The 19,451-nt window shown below is 39.2% G+C and overlaps 1 protein-coding gene across 10 annotated transcripts in view; it reads right to left on the bottom strand.

Moving 5' to 3' along the window:
• Nucleotides 1-3,377: 3,377 nt before the first annotated feature.
• The window catches only part of LOC102908704 (ankyrin repeat domain-containing protein 26-like), a 37,274-nt gene continuing 21,200 nt past the window's right edge, over nt 3,378-19,451 (bottom strand). For 8 of the 10 annotated variants that reach the window (XM_076573852.1, XM_076573853.1, XM_042278953.2 and 5 more), the window contains 4 exons: nt 19,122-19,336; nt 17,208-17,436; nt 6,433-6,478; nt 3,378-3,655 (listed from right to left, as the gene is read on the bottom strand). In XM_076573852.1, coding sequence (XP_076429967.1) covers nt 3,600-3,655; nt 6,433-6,478; nt 17,208-17,436; nt 19,122-19,336 — 546 coding nt within the window. In that variant the 3' untranslated portion in view covers nt 3,378-3,599. Of the gene's footprint in view, nt 3,656-6,432; nt 6,479-17,207; nt 17,437-19,121; nt 19,337-19,451 lie in introns of those variants that run through there. The other 2 variants (XM_076573859.1, XM_076573856.1) reach the window with 2 other exon arrangements.

Below are 19,451 nucleotides of genomic sequence, written 5' to 3'. Positions count from 1 at the left end.
TATCCTGTTGGTAGATTTTTTTTCTTTAATGAGAGTGAAGTATCCCTCCATATCTCTTTTGATTAATTTTGATTTGAAGTCTGTTTTGTCAAATGTTGGAATATGTTTGTTTTTTATTACATTTGTTTTTTTAGAGCTATGTTTCTTAGAGGCAGAAAAAAATGAATCCTATTTTCTAACCTGATTTTTTAGTCTGTCTTTTTATTGGGGAATTGAGACCATTAACACTAATAGTCCTTGAAAAATCAAGGTCCATTTCTGTAATTTTATGGTGTTTTCTCATATCTCTTTGGTTCCCAGTTGTGGTATTGTTTGTTTCATTTCTGTGACTCTTGGATATGGGTCCTTCTCTTCAGACTGAAGTACTCCTTCTGGCATGCTCTGTAGATCTGGTTTACCTATTCTTAAGTTTTTATTTCTCCTTCAACTTTCAGACATAGTTTTTGCTGATTATAACAGTGTGGTCTTTTACAACTTGGAATGAATCTTTTCTGACCCCTCTGGCTTTAAAGATTTCTGCCAATAACCAGGTGTTATTCTAAATAGTCCTGCCATTAAAAGTGACTTGACCTCTCTCCCTGTGCCTTCCAATTCTCTTTTTCTATCCTGTGTTTTTAATATTTTAAATAGAGCATGCCATAGGAGTTTCTTTGTGGTCCTGTCTATTTAGTGTTCTGTAGGCTTCCTGCACATGGATAGGCATCTCTTTCTCTGGGTATGCCTTTACTGTGGTTTTCTTGTCGCTCTTCTGTGCCAATAACCCAGGCAGTTGGCAGGGCTAATAGTCTCTGGCCTTTTCCTGGTGTCTCCAGACTCTCCCACATTCCATTCATATGGAATTGAATGTTTTTAAAGTTTCTTTCTCATTGACCTTTGCAGAATGAGCCAATTCCTCAATTTTCTCTTCCATCCTCAACTTTCTAGTTTTTGTTTGTTTGTTTTGTTTTATTTTTTATTTTTTTGGTTTTTCGAGACAGACTTTCTCTGTGTATCTTTGTGCCTTTCCTGGATCTCGCTCTGTAGACCAGGCTGGCCTCAAACTCACAGAGATCCAACTGCCTCTGCCTCCCGAGTGCTGGGATTAAAGGCGTGTGCCACCTGGTAACTTTCTGGTTTTGATATGAGCAATTCTCTTGGTAAGGCTTTCCACTCAGTTCCGTAATTGGTTTACTGAGTTTTAGATTTCCAACACTGTTTCAGTTTGGATTTTCATTAAAAATTAAAACTTTATTTTCATGTATTGGATTGACTTATTTCATTTAGCTCTTTGTCATATTTGAATTGTTTGAGCATGCTTATAATCATTCTTTTGAATTCTTTTTCTGGAAGTTCTTCCATGTCATTTTCATTCTGGTCATTACTATGGGACATGTATTTTCAAAGGTGACATATTTTTTCATATGGGGCCTGTATTTTTAGAAATTATATTTTTTATGTTTTTATTTCCTTTTTGGGATTTGCACAACTTTAGTTTGTTGGTTGAATTTTTATCTTTTTTGTTCAAATGACTTTCTTCTTTTAGCAGTGGTGCTCTCAGTGTTCAGGAGGGGTCTAATTCATATCAGGACTGCTCTGTTTAGGTCAGTTTGCTCTGTTTATCATGGTATTTGAGGCAACAACCTCTATCTTATGTCTTCTGTTCTCTGCTACAGTCTGATGCCTTGTGCACTTTGGTCAAGAAGTCCAAAACACTTTTTCCCCTGGCAGTGTGGACTGGCCATGGGTCTGTAATTAAAACATCCTAGTCAGACAGCAAACAGGGCTTTGAGTCTCTTTTTCACATTTGGTGGCTTCTGGTCTCTGGTGGGGAGTGGACTTGTACCTGGTGAGTTCAACAGGGAGTACACTAAGACATAGGGTTGTTTCTCCCCTTGCAAGCTGCTGCAGGGAGTAGTCTGCCCTAATGGAGGGGAGCTGTGGCAGGAAATGAGGTAGGCTGGGTCCATGCCAAATGTGGAAACTAGAGTGCCCCGGTAGTGGATGGGCTGGGATCAGGCTGGTCCCAAAGCAAGGGAAAGTACCCAAGAGGCGAATGTGGTGTCTGTCAAGCAGTCACAGTACTTGGGTGACCAGAAAGGAGGAGGCTGAAGAAACAGAGCATAGGTAGCCTGACTGGGTGTGCACTAATTGGGATAGCTAGATGTTGTTCATTGTTTTTACTGCTCTTTTGGGGGCCTACCACCCAGCTCCACACAGAGGCTTTTTCTTACTTATGAACACCCAGCCTTAGCTCGGCTTGTTTCTTGCCAGCTTTTCTTAATTTAAATTATTCCATCTACCTTTTGCCTCTGAGCTTTTCCCATTCTCTTACTTCTGTATATCTTACTCTGACTCCATGTCTTGCTGTGCAGCTGAGTGGCTGGCTCCTGGAGTCCTCCTTCAATATCTTCTCTCTGCCTGCCAGCCCTGCCTATCCTTTCTCCTGCCTTGCTATTGGCTGTTCAGTTCTTTATTAGACCATCAGGTGTTTTAGATAGGATCAGTAACACAGCTTCACAGAGTTAGACAAATTCAACATAAACAAAAGGAACACACCTTAAAATAATATTCTACAACAGCTAGAGAGTCCCTGGTAGCAAGCAGACTAGGATGGGGAGATTCTGAAAGGCAGGAAGACTATTTGAGAGGAAGTTGTGGTCCCTAACAAGTAGGTGTGGGACTTGGGTGATCTAAATCTCATTGAAAGTTCTTGCATCCATGTTAATTAGAGACATTAGCCCATAATTTTCTTCTTTTCAGTGGGGTGTTTGTCTGGTTTAGTATTAGAGTACACTAGCTTTTAAAAACAGAATTTGGAAATGCTCTTCATTTTCTGCTTTATGGATTCCCTAAAGCAGTACTAATGTTAATTCTATTTGAATATGTGGTATAATTTTGTGCTGAATCCATCTGGCCCTGGGCATTTTTTAGTTGGAAGATTTTTAATTACCATTTGTAATCCATTGGGTGTTGTATGTCTATTTAGATCATTGCTTTTCATCTTTATTTAGCTTTGTTATCCCATACATCTCTAGAAATCAATCCATTTCTTATAGATGCTCTGGTTTGGTGGAACCAAGACTTTAAAAGCTTGTCATTAAGACTGAATTTTCAGTGTCTGTTGCAACATCTCCCGTTTTATCCCTAATTTTGTTATGCTGGGTTAAAATGTGTTTGCAATGGCTATGATACCAGTATATCAAGATGATATTTAAACATTAGTATATCAGGATTGATAAAAATTGACAAATAAGGCATCAAACCCCACCAAAGTATTAACAAGTTGTTTCTTTGTGTGCTACTGTAACAACTCACACTGAAGTCTGAGTGCATAAAACTCCATGATACATGTGTTCACTTGCAATACTCACTTAAAAATTAGCTACACATCCCAAAAATAGTTTAAAATATTTAACTTGTACTAATAATCTCTGATATAAAATATTCTTTAATGTTTTACACATATTGGAAAATAATCAAAATATTTTATGAACAGCTAAATAACATATTAAAGGTAAAATTTTATATTTCAAATTATTGATATACATATATAATATATACATATATTTATTAAAATCTCTACACATTCTCCTAATAGGTCCTTTAGGAAGATTCTGACTTCACATATGAGTAAATTTTAGGGAAGAAGTTCTATGAAGTCCAGATTCAGCAGTAGCTGCAAAGAAAAAAAAAGCTCTGTGTCAAAGACTTTAGTGAATTAGCCATGAGTTAGTTTTAAAAAGTTCAAACAAATTTATCAGTGTCACTGAAGAGAAACCTAGTATGTCGCGCTGGTGCAATAGCATGACTGCTGAGGAGTAACCAGCCAGTTTCTGATGGATCTGAGGCTTGTCCATACAAGGAAATTCAGTGCCTGTACCGTAATCTTGATCAAAAACCACTGATTGGCGTCTCAGTTAGGCTTACTATTGCTGTGATGAAACACCGTGACCAAAGCAACTCAGGGAGCAAAGAGTTTATTTGGCTTATGTTTCCATATCACTGTTTACCACTGAAGGAAGTCAGGGAAGGAACTCAAACAGGGCAGAAACCCAGAGGCAGGAACTGGTGCAGAGGCCGTGGAGGAGTGCTGCTTACTGGCTTGCTCTTCATGGCTTGCTCAACCTGGTTTCTTATAGAACTCCAGACCACGAGCCAAGGGATAGCAATGCCCAGAATAGATCAGGCCCCCTCCATCAATAGCTAATTAAGAAAATTCCCTACAGGCTTGGATACAGCCCAACTTAGGAATTTTCTCAATTGATGCTCCCTCCTCTTTGATGACTATGCCTTGTGTCAAGTTGACATAAAACTAGCCAGCAAAGCTATGTAGGTCATAGGCTGGAGGGTAGAACCTACTATTGTTGTTGTGCTAATGCTCATGATGCCTATTACCTCCTAAATTGTTATGTTTATGCCCACAGACCTGTGCTGGTCTCAGCACTCCTCAGAGAAGCTTCTTTCTGCAGGGGGCAGGGAGCACGGGGCAATGGAGAGATGCAGAAGTGGTCAGAGTGCTGAGAATAAGAGACCAAGTGCTCAGTTCTAAACAGGACAATTCCTCCAGCCAAGACTCGGAACAGTGCAGAAAAGGAGGTGGAAAGAATGTAAGATGACAGGATGGGGAGGAATGGTGTCTCCTGGGCATGAAACAGCCATCATACTCAGGAGCTCACAGCATACGTGGTCACCTGCACAAGACCTACAGGAGATCAACATCTGGCACAGATGAGGCTAAGGCCTACATGAGATCAACATCTGGACAGATGGGGCTGATGACTTCCAGGCTCCACCCCTTACTGAGGAGCTATTCACAGTTGATAGCTGCTGAAGGAAGAACCATTCCTTTGGGGGAATGTGGCCACCACTAGGATTCTCAGGCTTCAGTGGATGGTTCCACACCCATGCACATATGGGCAGCACTAATGAAGTTGGTGAATTAAAACAAAGAGTGGAGATGGAAGGGGGCATATTGGAGGAAATATAAGGGGAGTAGTTGGAGGAGGAAATGAGGTGTATATATTGTATTTCTTGTATACCCATATGAAATTCTCAAGAATAAAGAAAAATTAAAAATATTACAGTGCAAACTACAAATACAATTTGGCAGTAGTTGCACACTGAATAAATTGCCAGTGTGACTAACTATCAGTGAATCTGGTTTTCCCAGTCTTTATGTATTCTTCCAGAGCCATTTAATAAGGAGTTGTGACGAGCACAGGTAAGACAGGTGAGGATTATGTACTTTGTTCTTCTGCACCTAATACTACAATGCCAAGTTTGAACAGGTGAACAGACAATTTCCATGTAGTCACAGATACTTTGACAGGTACAAAATAGAAAACTACCAGAACAAACAGAAGGGACTCTTAGGCCTTTTGTGTCAGTATGGCTTTTTGGTGGAGGTGATCAGAGTTGAAATCTGGAGGATAAGAAGAAGGTGAGCACAGAAGAATGAGAAAAGTGCAAACAGTTGAGGAAGAGCAAGTGGGGAATTATAAGCAGTCTGATCTGGCCACAAGGGACAGCCAACGGGCAGCACAGGACTTCTGTGCAGACGTCTGAGGTACTGTTGAGAAGAAAGTTGATTTGGATATTTTTGGTTCATGTTAAGGAAATTTAAGCTTTCCCTGAGGATGAAAAGTAAACAAATAAAGAAGTAAATTCTGGGAGATTTGAAATGGCATTTGTCAAGTGACAATTTATGAAGTATGTTTTTTTGTTGTTGTTGTTATAGTTTTGTTTTTTGGCTAAATTTTAGTAAATAAATCTTGGTTTCTTAGTCATAAACTGAGAAGATCACCATGCCATTGCATTTTTATTTTTAATTTTTTTTTCTTTTTGATCTTATAATCTTATCACTTCCCTCTTCCCTTTCCTTTCTCCAAATCCTCTCAGATACTCCAATCACTCTTTTTCAAATTCACATCCTCTTTTTTCATTAATTGTTGTTACATACATACACACATTTATGTATATATTTCTAAATACATAAATGCAACTTGCTTTGTCTGTATACTGTTATTTGTATGTGTGTTTTCAGGGCTGACCATTTGGTACTGGATGACCAATTGGTGTGCTCTTCCCTGCAGTAGATGTTTATTCTGCTCTCAGAATTCCTTAGCTGCCTGTAATCCAGAGGGTCTTCAGAGTGTGCCATTGTCTTTAAGGATAGTTTCACAAGGATGGGAGAGGTGAAGAGAACGGGTGCCAGATAATGAGGTACAGAGGCTTTGAAGAATTTAAAGTGATAGGAAAGGAATAAATGATGAGTACATGTATTTTTTTATTTTTCATTAAGAATGCTTATGTTTTGCACACCTTTCCCTTTATTTTGTAAGAACAAATAACAGTATAGAAACTACCAATGAAAGAGATACTATTAGCTATTAATACTTTATTTCAGGAATTAGTTAATTAACCCTAATTTAATGAATAAAGTTTGGCACCTACCTTGTCTTAATTCTCTAGTTACACTTTGTTCCCACTCCTGCAGCACCTGAAATCAGTCGAATGTTATTTATAACATTTAAATTAAATAAGAGACATTATGATGGAGATTGGTAACACATGCCTGCAATCCCTACTTACAGGACACTAATATAAGAGAAAACCATGAATCCCAGGCCAACCTGCGATCATAGTGATACAAAGGTCAATTGGATTACATAGTGAGGCTTTGTCTTTAAAAAAATTAACTACTCATGCAGCTACTCATTCATTTATTTTAAAATGTTTATAAAAACAAAAGGAAAACATTACCCTTAATTAAGACTTTTAGGGGGGTATTCAGCTAGAGGATTTCTTTAAAGTTTAAACTTTAAACTGAAGTTCCACTGTGTCCTGAGTAAAGTAATAGAGACTACATTCATACTTGTTGTGTTTCTAATAAACATGTAATCCTTACTTACTCTTCATCTTACTCTTTATCTAGTTCATATCCACATTTCAGAAAACTTGGGTTTTTAATATGAAGGTTAAGCAAATCAACTCATATTTTAGGCTGATTACATTACTTTGTGACTCTTACCAAAATGCTACTCTTTATAAAAAAGAATATCTGCTTAACCCGTTTTTTTGTTTTTGTTTTTGTTTTTGTTGTTGTTTTTACTTGAGTGCTTTTTCCCTTAAAAAGAACTTTACATTTCTTACCATTAGAAAATTAAAAACTGAAGCTATTTGGGTAAGATGAGGAATTAGAAGCTACCTCCATGTGATGCAGAGAATGAAGAGTCAGAGGAGCAGGAAATAGACTATTCCAGAGACAACAAGATTGTCAAAGCATTGGAAACCACAGAGACGAATCTTGAAAAGTGTAGAGAAGCAAAAAAGTGTCAGGGGCAAAGGAGTCATGATCCCACACCTCCCAATTTTTAGGAAGAGGAGGACATTTTTTTAAAAAGGTAGACTATGTGGCCCTAGAGAAAAGAGCCCAGCTGCCCAATGCACATGACAAGTCATGTTTCCTGAAAGCTTTGAGTTTCAGAGAGACAATCATTCTTCATATATGTCTTCAACTGTCGAGAACAGTCTATTTGTCATTCCCCAAGTCTCAGAGAGCTGTGATAGGTCATCATCTTGAGATGGAATCTCATTTTTAAACATTGAAATTTCCTTGGGTCCTTGTATAAGGGTACAATTTCATGTGCAGAATCCTTGAGCCAACTTAACACAGCCAAAACGTAAGACACAGAGGCAGGAGGGAATCATGGAGAAAAGTTGGGCAACAACTATAACTTCATGTTTAGCTGTTTGCAAAAACTCTGCCGCTCTGCTCAACACTATGTAATAAACATGCTGAGCTTCCAGGGTGCTGCAATTTCTCCATTAGCCAAGTCCACCCCATTCCAGCTATTTCTGTCTGTCTGGGTGTTCACTTGTTTCTCTTTTCTTCATTTCCTATCTTTCAGGTCAAGTACCTGGAGCCTAAACAAGGATTCAACAGTCTTGGCTCAACAGCAGTGCTTAATGCTCAGTGGGGTTTGAGAGCTGGAGAGTAGTGCTTTTGTGCAGATCTCAGAGTTTTGCTTGATGCTCCTGCCCCCAGTGCTTTTGAGACAACCCTGATACCATCTCCACCAGCTAGAATACAAGCCATCCTAGCAAACATGAACCAGGGAATCTCAGAAGAATGAGAGACCTACTCAGCCCCTAAAAGTGATGTGGTCAGCAGAGGCTTTTGGAAAGCACAGAAATTCATAAAAGAAAGGCAGGTCTGATGGATGTCTGACACTTGATAATTTGGGGTGAGCATAAGCATAAATGTGAGAAAGTATAAGAATCTTCAGTTTCAAGCTCGCTCCACACCCCAAGTTTGGAAGACTTAAGTTTTAGAGGTCTCTAATGTTCCAAGTGTACATTTAGAAATGACGAGGGACTTCTAAGAGGAAACATATAAGCAATGGGATGAAGTAAGGAAATCGAGATGTAGAAAAGAAAATAACAAAGTAAAAAAGACAGTAACATGGTTGAAAAGCTCATCAAGGAAACATATTTTCAAAAATTATGTAAATGAGAAGTTCAATTAATCAAAAAATAAACACAGTAAATAATTGCTAGTTAATAGCCAATGGAGTAGGAAATTAACATAAAAAGTTATTTCAAGACAAACACAAATTAAGTTGATTCATGACCACCAAGCCAGTACTGCAGAGGATATTGAAAGAAATTTTAGACACAGAGGTGTAGCTGATGTATACTTGTGTCCACCCAGCTCCTCCCATTTCTACTAATCTATAAGTTGCCACATGGTTTGTAGTTTACCGGTACATTTCATCTTGCTTCTCATGGCGGCGGCAGCTGGCAGCATCTCCTGACTCAGCCTTCCACTTCCCAGCATTCTCCTCTCTGCTTATCCTGCCTATACTATACTTCCTACCTGGCTACTGGCCAATCAGTGTTTTATTTATCAATCAATCAGAGCAACACATTCACAGCATACAGAAAGACATCCCTAGCACTTCCCCTTTTCTTTTTTTCAAAAAGGAAGTTTTTAACTTTAACATAGTAAAATTACATATAACAAAATAATTATCAAGCAAGAATTACAGTTAGAATATCTAGTCTATTTATAATATTTAGTCTATTTGTATTTGGCAAAATTAAAGAAGATATCCTATCTATCTTGTATTTGTAAGTCTAAGGTTTTATATCTAACTTATCTTTTATCATAACTAAGGAAATTATAACTATCTAGTCTTCAATTACATCAAAGACCTCAGAAGGATATAATACTACCTAAGTAAACAGGAAGTGCATTGTAAGCAACTCCCAGAAAAATTTAGAATGACAGAGACAGCTGGCTGCCTGGATAGTCACCCAAAGTTCCTCTGTAAAGTTGGGGCATCCATCTTCAGCCCACAGGCCTAGAGTCTCTCAGTCACTTCTCTCTGTGTCCTGTAGAACATCTGGCAGTTTCTTTTGTGAAGCAGGAACATGAAGGACCATTTTGTCTTGGAAAGTTCAGTGGTCACCTTCCTATGGCTCCTGTATGTCCAGTTGATGTAGCATTTTTTCAAGCAGTCCAGGCAAGTACAGTTTCTTGCCCAAATGGCTATTTTTGCCAAAAAGAAGATAAATTCATATAGAGTGTCTTTGATGTCCATCATCTTCCTTGACGTATTTGGTCCTGCCAGGAGCAGATGAGTCTCATTGTCCAAAAAAGTCTAAGTTCTTAAAACATTTCAAATGCCATATTCTGTAGGTCTTTGAAGTGTTTGAAGATTACCTATCTATTCGAAATATATATATTTATATAAATATATATACACACAATATAACAAAATTAAGTTTAAACTTGTATCAATAAACTAAAATCCATAGCAATGTAAAACATTTCTAAACACAAAGAGGGGAAAAAGAGTGTCTTGATTATAAAGAGTACAAGAAAGTATAACTTTCACAAGAATAGATTAATGTTCTATTGCTATGAAGAGATGCCATGACCAAGGAGACTATTATAAGAGAAAGCATTTAATTAGGGGCTTTTTTACAGTTTCAGAGGTTTAGTCTATTATCATCATGTTGGGAGCATGGTTGCATGCAGGCATGTGTTGAAGCAATAGCTGAGAGCTATATCTTGATCCATGGGGGGGGGGACTGGGCCTGGTGTGAGCTTTGAAACCTCAAAGCCACCCCAGTGACACACTTTCTCCAACAATGTCACACCCCCTAGTCCTTATTATCCTTTCAAATAGTGCCACTTCCTGGTGACTAAGCATTCACATATATGAATTTATGAGGCCATTCATTTTCAAACCATCACATTCCACTTCCTGGCCTCCAGAATCTTGTAGCCATATCATAATGCAAAAATGCATTTAGCCCAACTTCAAAAGTCCCCATAGTCTTTCACAGTCTCAATACTGTTTACAAGTCCAAGCTCTGTTTGGAGTCTCATGGCAATCTCTTAACTGTAAACTCCTGTAAAATCAAAATCAAAATGCAGATCACATACTTCCAACATACAATGGCACAGGATATACATTAACATTCTAAATGGGAGGAAAGGGAGTATAGTGGGGAAATACTGGGTCAAAACAAGACCTAAAACAAGCTGGGCAAATGCCACACTCTGTATGTCCATGTCTGCTGTCAAAATGTTTTTCAGATCTTCAATACCTCTCAGCTTCGTTGACTACAGCATACTTCTCTCTGTTGGGCTGTTTCCACACCTGGTCTGCAGATTTCCTTGACAATATCCCATGATGCTGGCATCTTTAATATCTTGGTGTCTCCAGTACAGTCCAGGCTTCACCGTCAGCTTCACACAGCAGCCTCAACTGAGTCTTCATGTAGGGACACCCCTGATACACACCTGGCCTCATTGGCTTTCCTTAGTTGGGGAGGAAGATTCCAAAACCCCTTTGTTATCCTTGACTCTAAAGCCAGAACCACATGGCCAAAGCTACTAAGTTCTGCTGCTTGCTGGGACTAGAACATGGCTCCTTTGTTCAAATAAATTTTCAACAACTTTCTGTAGTTGATGGTTTCCTTAACTGCTTAAGATTTTCTTTAGTTCCTTTTCACAAGTTTGAAGCTTATCTGGTGGGGTCTTGTCTTGAGATTACCACTCCCTTTATTCCATTTTAACATCAGGCTTTTCCTTAGACTGTTTAGCTCCTTGAACACAAGACTTAGCTCATTTCCTGGTGCCCCTTTCCTTTTCAAACTTTACATTTTGTATTTTTCCTTGCTTAGCTTGCTCCTTTTCATTATAGATTTGCCATAGAGTGACTGCTAGGAACCATGTGACACGGTCAATACTAGGCTGTCTTGAAATCTCCTCTGCCAATGCCATTGATCCAAAACTCTCCAATTTAGCTTCCAACAGATTTTCTGGACAAGAGCAGAAAGCAGCCACATTCTTCGCCAAACACTGAGATCACAGTCTCCATGTCACTTAATAATATCCTTCCCTTTTGAAACTTCTTAACCTGGGCTCCTACTATACAAATCACCTTCAGAACTGTCTTCCATGCTCCCACTAGAACGGCACAGTAAGCCCCTGTTTTTCTAGTTCAAATTCCTAAAAATCTTCCATATTTCTCTAATACATAGCATGGCCAGGCCTATCAGAGCAACACCCCCATTCCTGGTACCAACTTCTATCTTAGTCAGTGTTCTATTGCTGTGAAGAGACACCATGGCAACTCTTAGAAAAGAAAGCATTTAATTGGGGGCTTTCTTACAGTTCAGGGATTTAGTCCATTATCATCACAGGGAACTTGGTGGAATGTAGGTAAGTACTAAGCGGTAGCTGAGAGATACATCCTGATCCATATGGAGAGAGAGTGACAGAGACAGAAACAGAGAGACAGAGACAGAGACAGAGGCTGGGCCTGGTAAGGACTTTTGAAACCTAAAATCCCACCTCCAGTGACACATTTCCTCTAACAAGGTCACATCTCCTAATCTTTCCAAAAGTACTACTCCTTAGTAACTAAGTGTTCAAATATATGAGCCTATGGGGGCCATTCTCATTCAAACTACCATATATATTAAGCCAGAAACCTCTTGGTAGCAATATGGGACTGACCAACCACAACAAATCCTGAACCAACAAACAAACAACTTATGAAAGTTGTTATGAAACAACAATATTACAGGAATCAGAAAAGCCTCTTTCAATAATAATTCTCAGTGTAAATGGTCTCCCCCCACAGACAGGGTTTCTCTGTGTACTTTTGGTGCCTGTTTTGGATCTCACTTTGTAGACTAGGCTGGACTCGAACTCACAAAGATTCGCCTGGCTCTACCTGCCGAGTGCTGGGATTAAAGGTGTGTGCCACCATCGCAGAGCATGTAAATGGTCTTAACCAACCAATTAGATACAGAGTTTGATTGGTTTAAAAAACTAACTATTGGCCTGGCGGTGGTGGCGCACGCCTTTAATCCCAGCACTCGGGAGGCAGAGGCAGGCGGATCTCTGTGAGTTCGAGGCCAGCCTGGGCTACCAAGTGAGTTCCAGGAAAGGCGCAAAGCTACACAGAGAAACCCTGTCTCGAAAAACCAAACCAAAAAAAAAAAAAAAAACAAAAACTAACTATTGTCTACAAGAAAAACACCTTTCTGGCAAAGACAAACTGAGAGGAGAGGATAAAAGTAAATATGTAAATATGTAAATTAAAGAAACGTAAACCCCAGACCAACAGGAGCAGCTATAACTATAGCTGATAAAGTGGACTCCAACCAAAGTTTATTCAAAAGTGACAAAAATGCCACACATATTTCTAACATTTTTTTCTCTATTTTCCCATCTCTATCCTCACTCCAACTCCCTTTTTCTTTTAAATTCATGACCACTTTTTCTTAATTATTTTACAAATATTTAAATGTAAATTTATAAATACAACCTGCTGAGTCCCTTTAGTGTTGCTCACATGTGTATGTGTTTAGAGCTGGCCATTTAGACTTAGCTACCTTATCGGGGGCTTGTCCCTGGAGAACAATTCTCCCTCTCTCAGCAGCCATCTATTTATTCTACAGCTCTTCAGCTAGAGGCACGCACAACCTTGTGAGATTTTCTCTATCCACGTTGGCATGCTAACGGGCATCATTTTCAGGACTTGTTAAGGCAACTACACTATTGAGGTTTCATGGATACAGCTTCTTGTCATATAGAAGACAACCTCACAACAGATGCCCCTGTTCTCTGGCTCTTACAGTCTTTCTGCTCTCTCTCCTATGATATTCCCGGAGGCTTTGGTATAGAGATTTTGATGTAGATTGGTTATTCTCTACATTTTACAAGTTGTGGGTTTCTGTAATGGTTTCTGTCTGCTGCAGAAAGAAGTTTCTTTGATGAGGCAGTGAGAGTGACATTTATCTATAGGTGTAAGTGTTTAGAATGCAGTTAGGAATTATACTTCATCATCCCTGAGTAGTGGGCTAGGTTTCCATTACCATGCACGAATTTTCTCCTATTTTGTAGACCTTAAAGTCCAATTAGATAACCATTGATGTTGCTCCTAGGATATAAGTGCTACTGTTTATTACACCTTGTGATGATTTGAATGAGATATCCCCCATAATCTTGGGCATGTGATGCTTGGTCCCCAGCTGGTGACGTTGTTTGGGGAGGCTTAGGAGGTGTGGCCCTGTTAGAGGAAGTGTGTCACTGGGGGTGATCTTTGTAGTTTCAAAGACTCTTAACATTCCTAATTCACTCTCTCAGCTTCCTGCTTGTGATCAGGATATGAGCGCTCATCTTATGGCTCCAGCCATCATGCCTGTTATCATACCTGTGTATCCCTGTGCTTTCAATGAGGCATGAATACCTACATTCCTCAAATTATTTCACAAATAGTAAATGAAAAAAGATTTCTACTTTTTAAATGAAGAAAGCATCCACTACTATCAAAACAAAGACTAAACAAAAAGAGAAAATTATAGGCTAATTTCTTTTTTTTTCCTTTTATTTTATTTTACAATACCATTCAGTTCTACATATCAGCCACGGGTTCCCCCAGTCCACCCCCCATTCCCACCTCCTCCAGGGCAAAGCCTCCCCCGAGGACTGCGATCAACCTGGTAGACTCAGTCCAGGCAGGTCCGGTCCCCTCCTCCCAGACTGAGCCAAGCGTCCCTGCATAAGCTTCAGGTTTCAAACAGCCAACTCATGCAATGAGCACAGGACTTGGTCCCACTGCCTAGTTGCCTCCCAAACAGATCAAGCCAATCAACTGTCTCACCTATTCAGAGGGCCTGATCCAGTTGGGGGACCCTCAATAGGCTAATTTCTTAAAAGATGAAACACAAATGGCTGAGAAACACTTTTGAAAATAGTTAACATCCTTAGCTATCAGGGAAATAGAAATTAAAATTATATTGAATGGCTAGGATCCCAAACCCAAATGTTAACAAATGGTGACATGAATGAGGTGAAATGGGAACACTTATTCACTCTTGTTGAGAGTGCAAACTGATGCAGTTCATATAGAAATTAAGGTGGAGGTTGTTTAAAAAGCTGAAAATAGATCTACTACATAGCCCAGCTATACCACTCTTGGACATATATTCACAGGACCTATGTCCTACTATAGAGATACTTGTGTGTCCATGTTCACTGCTGCTCTATTCACAATAGCCAGGACATGGAAACAGCCTAGATGCCCATCAGGTTGTGAATGGATAATGAAAATGTAGTATGTAGTATATTTACACAATTAATATTAATCAGCTATTAAGAAAAATAAATGTGTGACTTTTTATTCGCAACTTTTTTCAAATGAAATTCATCCAGAGTGAGGTAACACAGGCCCAGGAAGGCAAACACCACATTTTCTTCTCACTTGTGGATGTCATCTTGAGTCTTTCAATATATGTGTTTCATTTGGAATACTCATCAAGGTGAAGAAATTACTTAGGGCCCATGGAGATGCTTTCAACAGAGAGGATATATAATGCAGGTTTATGAAAGGTTAAGAGGCAATTATGGAACAGGAAGGGGGTTAATTTGGATGAAACAGAGAGTAAGATAAAAAAAAGAAATTGGGAAGGATAAATAACACTAAAGACTTCAAAAAAGTCATATGGAAACCTACTAATGCAGATACTAAAGTATATTTATACATGTGCAGAAAAGAGTCAACACTGGGAGATATTCTATAACATGGCAACAGTGCCCCTAACTTGATACCACAGTCTAACGAATAACAAAAAACCCAGGCCCAGGAATGAGTTATTTCTCTATGAGTTGTTGGTCATTAAGTTTCCAAAGAACCCAACATTACAGATTTGGACACTGATCTTGGTTATCTTCAGAACTAGACCCTATTGCTGAAGACAATACATACTTGAGTCATAGAGCATGGAGAAATCAACCTGGTACTGACATGGAAACTTGATTCATACTGGCTAGCTTTCATAGTACTGGAACATGGAATGTCTGCTGCTAGAGGAAGAAGGTAATCATCAGTTTTCCCCTGGTGTGAAACCCTTTGATGCACATTGTAACTGGCCTGGCAAGATATTATTCATCAGTGCAATCGCAGCACAAACATTATGAGAGTAACCAACCACTTTCTGATTGGATTTAAGTACTGTTAAACAGGATAAAATCCGTATCTGCCACCATTATTGGCCCAAGAACCTGTGGCTAGACAGGTTTTGAGTCCTAGGAGAGAACCTATTATTCTTCCGGTAAATGGATACCATGTTAAACTGACTTCTAATCAACATATAGATTAATGCATCTCCTCAACCCTCACGGAAAAGCTTTATATTTGCTGTAGATAGCAATTAACACAGAGACTCACAACAGCCAAGGGTCATGGAATAAGAGCCTACAGAATGCTCAACCCTAAATGGCACATTTATACTGCACCCTCTCCTCCCATGGCTAAAGAATCATGGCAGAGGGACATAAAGACTGTAAAAGCAAGAGGAGATGAATGAATACAAGGAACCAGTATTTCCCAGACAAAGCAGCCAGCAACACACATGAATTGACAGTGGTTATGACAGCATACACAAGACTGGTGGACACTCCAACCACAAGAAATATCATGGCAATGGGAGAGGGACATGAAGTTCCACCTCTAGCTGTTGTAGAATATTATTTTAAGGTATGTTACTTTTGTTTATGTTGCATTTGTTTAGCTCTGTGAAGCTGTGTTACTGTACCTGTGTAAAACACCTGATGGTCTAATAAAGAGCTGAATGGCCAATAGCAAGGCAGGAGAAAGGATAGAAGAGAGAATATATAGAAGGAGAAATCTGGGAGGGGAGAGCTAAGATGTAGCAGCCAGAGGAGGAGGATTCCAGGGACCAGCCACCCAGCTACACAGCAGGCCACGAAGTAAGAGTAAGATTTACAGAAGTTAGAGAAAAGGAAAAGCCCAGAGGTAAAAGATAGATGGGTTAAGTTAAGGAAAGCTGGCTAGAAACTAAGCCAAGCTAAGGCCAGGCATTGATAATTAAGAATAAGTCTCCGTGTGTTTATTTGGGAGCTGGGTGGCACCCCCCCCCCAAAGACCACCACCAACATCTATCAGAGAAACTATTGCAGTTGATAATTGCTGAGAGAGAGTCAGTTTTCTTTAAGACTATTGCCCCTGATACATTCACCACACTACACATTCATGAGTACCTGGGCATTGAAATCAGACTTGATGGCTGATAAAAGGGGAGGAGCATACAAAGCTGAGTGGGCAAGGAAGGTGACGGTGGAGAGTTTACAGTGAAACATTTAAAGTCGCAAAGAATTAATGAAGGCAATAGGAGACGAAAGATGTCACAGGGCTTACAGGTCACCAGGATTAATATTGTGAATTCGGCCATGTTATGGAAAGCAAACCATGAGTCAATGCAATTCCATTAAAATTCTAATGATATTTTTCACATAACAAAGGAAAAAAAAAGCCTGAAACTAACATAGAAGCAGAAAGTAAAATCATTTACAAGGAAAGCCAAAGCATTTCAAAACAAACCTTCAGTGTTTGGCTATCACATTCATTTTCTAAACCAGCGATCTAGTAATCTTAAAAAGAAGGTGAAAATATCTACCTGTTAGTTACATCTGAAAACTCAAGTTAACAAATGAGTGCTGTTTGTGAATGAGAGCTTCTGAGCTTTTGAAAATGATCAAATTTCTGTTTTCTTTCTTCTTGAGCGTACATTGTGGTGTTCACTCAATATGCACAAGCCAACTAAATAACAGTAGTATCTGAAATGAAAAAGAACTATGCCAGGGATGGTTCTAAAGGAAGTAAGAAGATAAAACCGACCTTGGTCTTGCAGTTTTCCGTGGTCTCAATTGAATGCCAGAGGTTTGAGGTAGGAACCATTACATTTTCTCCAGAGAAAGTTCTTGGAATGAACAATCTATTACTAAGGTCTCTAGGACAAGTGGACTCCAGGACAGATCTTGTGTCAATGGTGCTGTGTTGTGAAGCCCTGTTCTGTTTTCTCTCCAGGAGAAGTTTGGTCTTGACCTCCGCTAGCTTTTCATCTGTTCTATGAAGAGTGCAAAGACAAATTATTCACACCTCACTTTCCTAAGTGGATCCTAAATAATCCACATTTTAAAGTGGTTAATGAAATTCCTCAGTAAGCAGTATCTTAGTACCCAAACTGTGTCAGAGCATATACACTGTATCTAAATACAGGGTTTGAACTGCTCTAAAGAAGCATATGTATTTCTAGGGGAATTTCTAATTAGCAGACAATTCAAACAGTGTAGAAGAGAGAGACGTCTATTGATGATTCATGGCCCAATGGGTGAGACCGCAGATCTGGAAAAGCCCTATGCACAGGATTCCTGATGTCACTAGAAATACATGAATATTTAACAGCAAAATGATGAGTAAGTTAGTTTGCCTGGCTTTAGTCATCAGTCTACTTTGTGAGAATGTTGAAGGTAAGAGAGAGAAAGTCAGAAATACATGTATTTAGTAAATCAACATAAAGATTTAAAAAACATCCCTTAAAGGCATTTTTCTTTTACCATATGCACATTGTAAGTGTGTGGCAGTGAAAAACAACTCAGAGGAACAACTTCTAGAAGAGAAGAGATGGCTGAGACAGAGACCATGCACCGCTCAGGCACCTCAAAGGACAAAGCAGCCATCACACTTACCAAGACCTTAGAGGTGGACTCTGCCCTTTTTATCTCCACTCAGCCCTACACTCAATCAGAAATTACATCTTCTCACTTTCCAAATTATACGTTTCTTAATGTTTTCCTGTGACTATGCTTTTGGGTACAATAGAAAACTCTAAAAGACAATATGTATCTAGGACCCTCAAGTGGAAATAGCAAAAAACCTAATCAAGGAAAGTTCATTTCCCAGAGACTAGGATGTGCCCAGTGCAACAGTAATAGTATGCCATGACCCATGGGCTTAAGCTGTTATTTTCCAACCTTGTTTTTTTTTTAATTTATTTATTATGTACACAGTGTTCTGCCTGCATGTATGCCTGCCAGCCAGAAGAAGACACCGAATCAAATTATAGATGGTTGTGAGCCACCATGTGGTTGCTAGGAATTGAATTTAGAACCTCTGGAAGAGCAACCAGTGCTTTTAACCTCTGAGCCATCTCTCCAGCCCATTTCCCAACCTTGTTAATGGTTCTTTTTTTGAGGATGCTAACCAGGGTGTTATGAAATACAGAGCTTTAGAATATGCCAGGTTAACTATATAGGAGAGCATTAAGCAGGATAAAAAGCCATGTAGAAAGAAGAAGAGGAGATATAAGTTGACATGGATGAAGTTATTAGAAGTAAATTTCTAAAAAAGGATTAGGTGTGTGCTCACATGACTGTAGGTGCTAGCAGAGTCTGAAGCACTGACTCCCTGGAGCTGGAATTCCAGGTGCTGTGAGCTGCTTGATGAGGATGCTGGGAACTGAACTCAGGGGCTTTGCAAGAGTGGGATGCATTCTTAGACACTGAGCCATCTCTCCAGCCCCTTAGGATAAGTTTATTTTGCTGATTTTATTTCCTAAAATTATATTTTCTTTTCCTTTGTAACTTTTGTGGGGGAGAGGCACTGCCCATATGAGGCCAGCACCAGCCTCCAAATTTACATCCTAGAGTTCCTGTTCACATTCCACCAATTGCTGTAACTGACTTCACTAAAAACTGTGTCGTAGGGTCAAGTTAATGAGCTTGATTTATCTTCCATGATGTTCTGACTTACTTGCTTAGTTTATTTGACAATGATTTTCTAATTTTGACTTCTTCTAGGTAGAGATGCTTATAGTTTTCCATTTCTATTTGATTACAATCTACTTGACTCTTCATTTTAGAGAATTCGGACTCCAGGTCCCGTATTCTGAGCTTCATTTGCGTTCGTACCGAAGCGTTCTGTTTGTGCCTCAACTTCTCCAGCTTATCTTCATAGGCGGCTTGTGTCTACAGCAAGTGGAGAGGAAACAGGTTAAAAGTCACTATTGCTCACACAGTTATTATATATCTGTTTCCTTTAGTTTTGACCAATTATTTCACAGATCGTACTTTAAATATATAA

This window comes from Peromyscus maniculatus, chromosome 6 (genome assembly GCF_049852395.1).
Source record: "Peromyscus maniculatus bairdii isolate BWxNUB_F1_BW_parent chromosome 6, HU_Pman_BW_mat_3.1, whole genome shotgun sequence".
Classification (NCBI taxonomy): domain Eukaryota; kingdom Metazoa; phylum Chordata; class Mammalia; order Rodentia; family Cricetidae; genus Peromyscus; species Peromyscus maniculatus.
The sequence above is the reverse complement of the archived record's forward strand: the minus strand, read 5'-3'. Positions and strand labels throughout refer to the sequence as shown.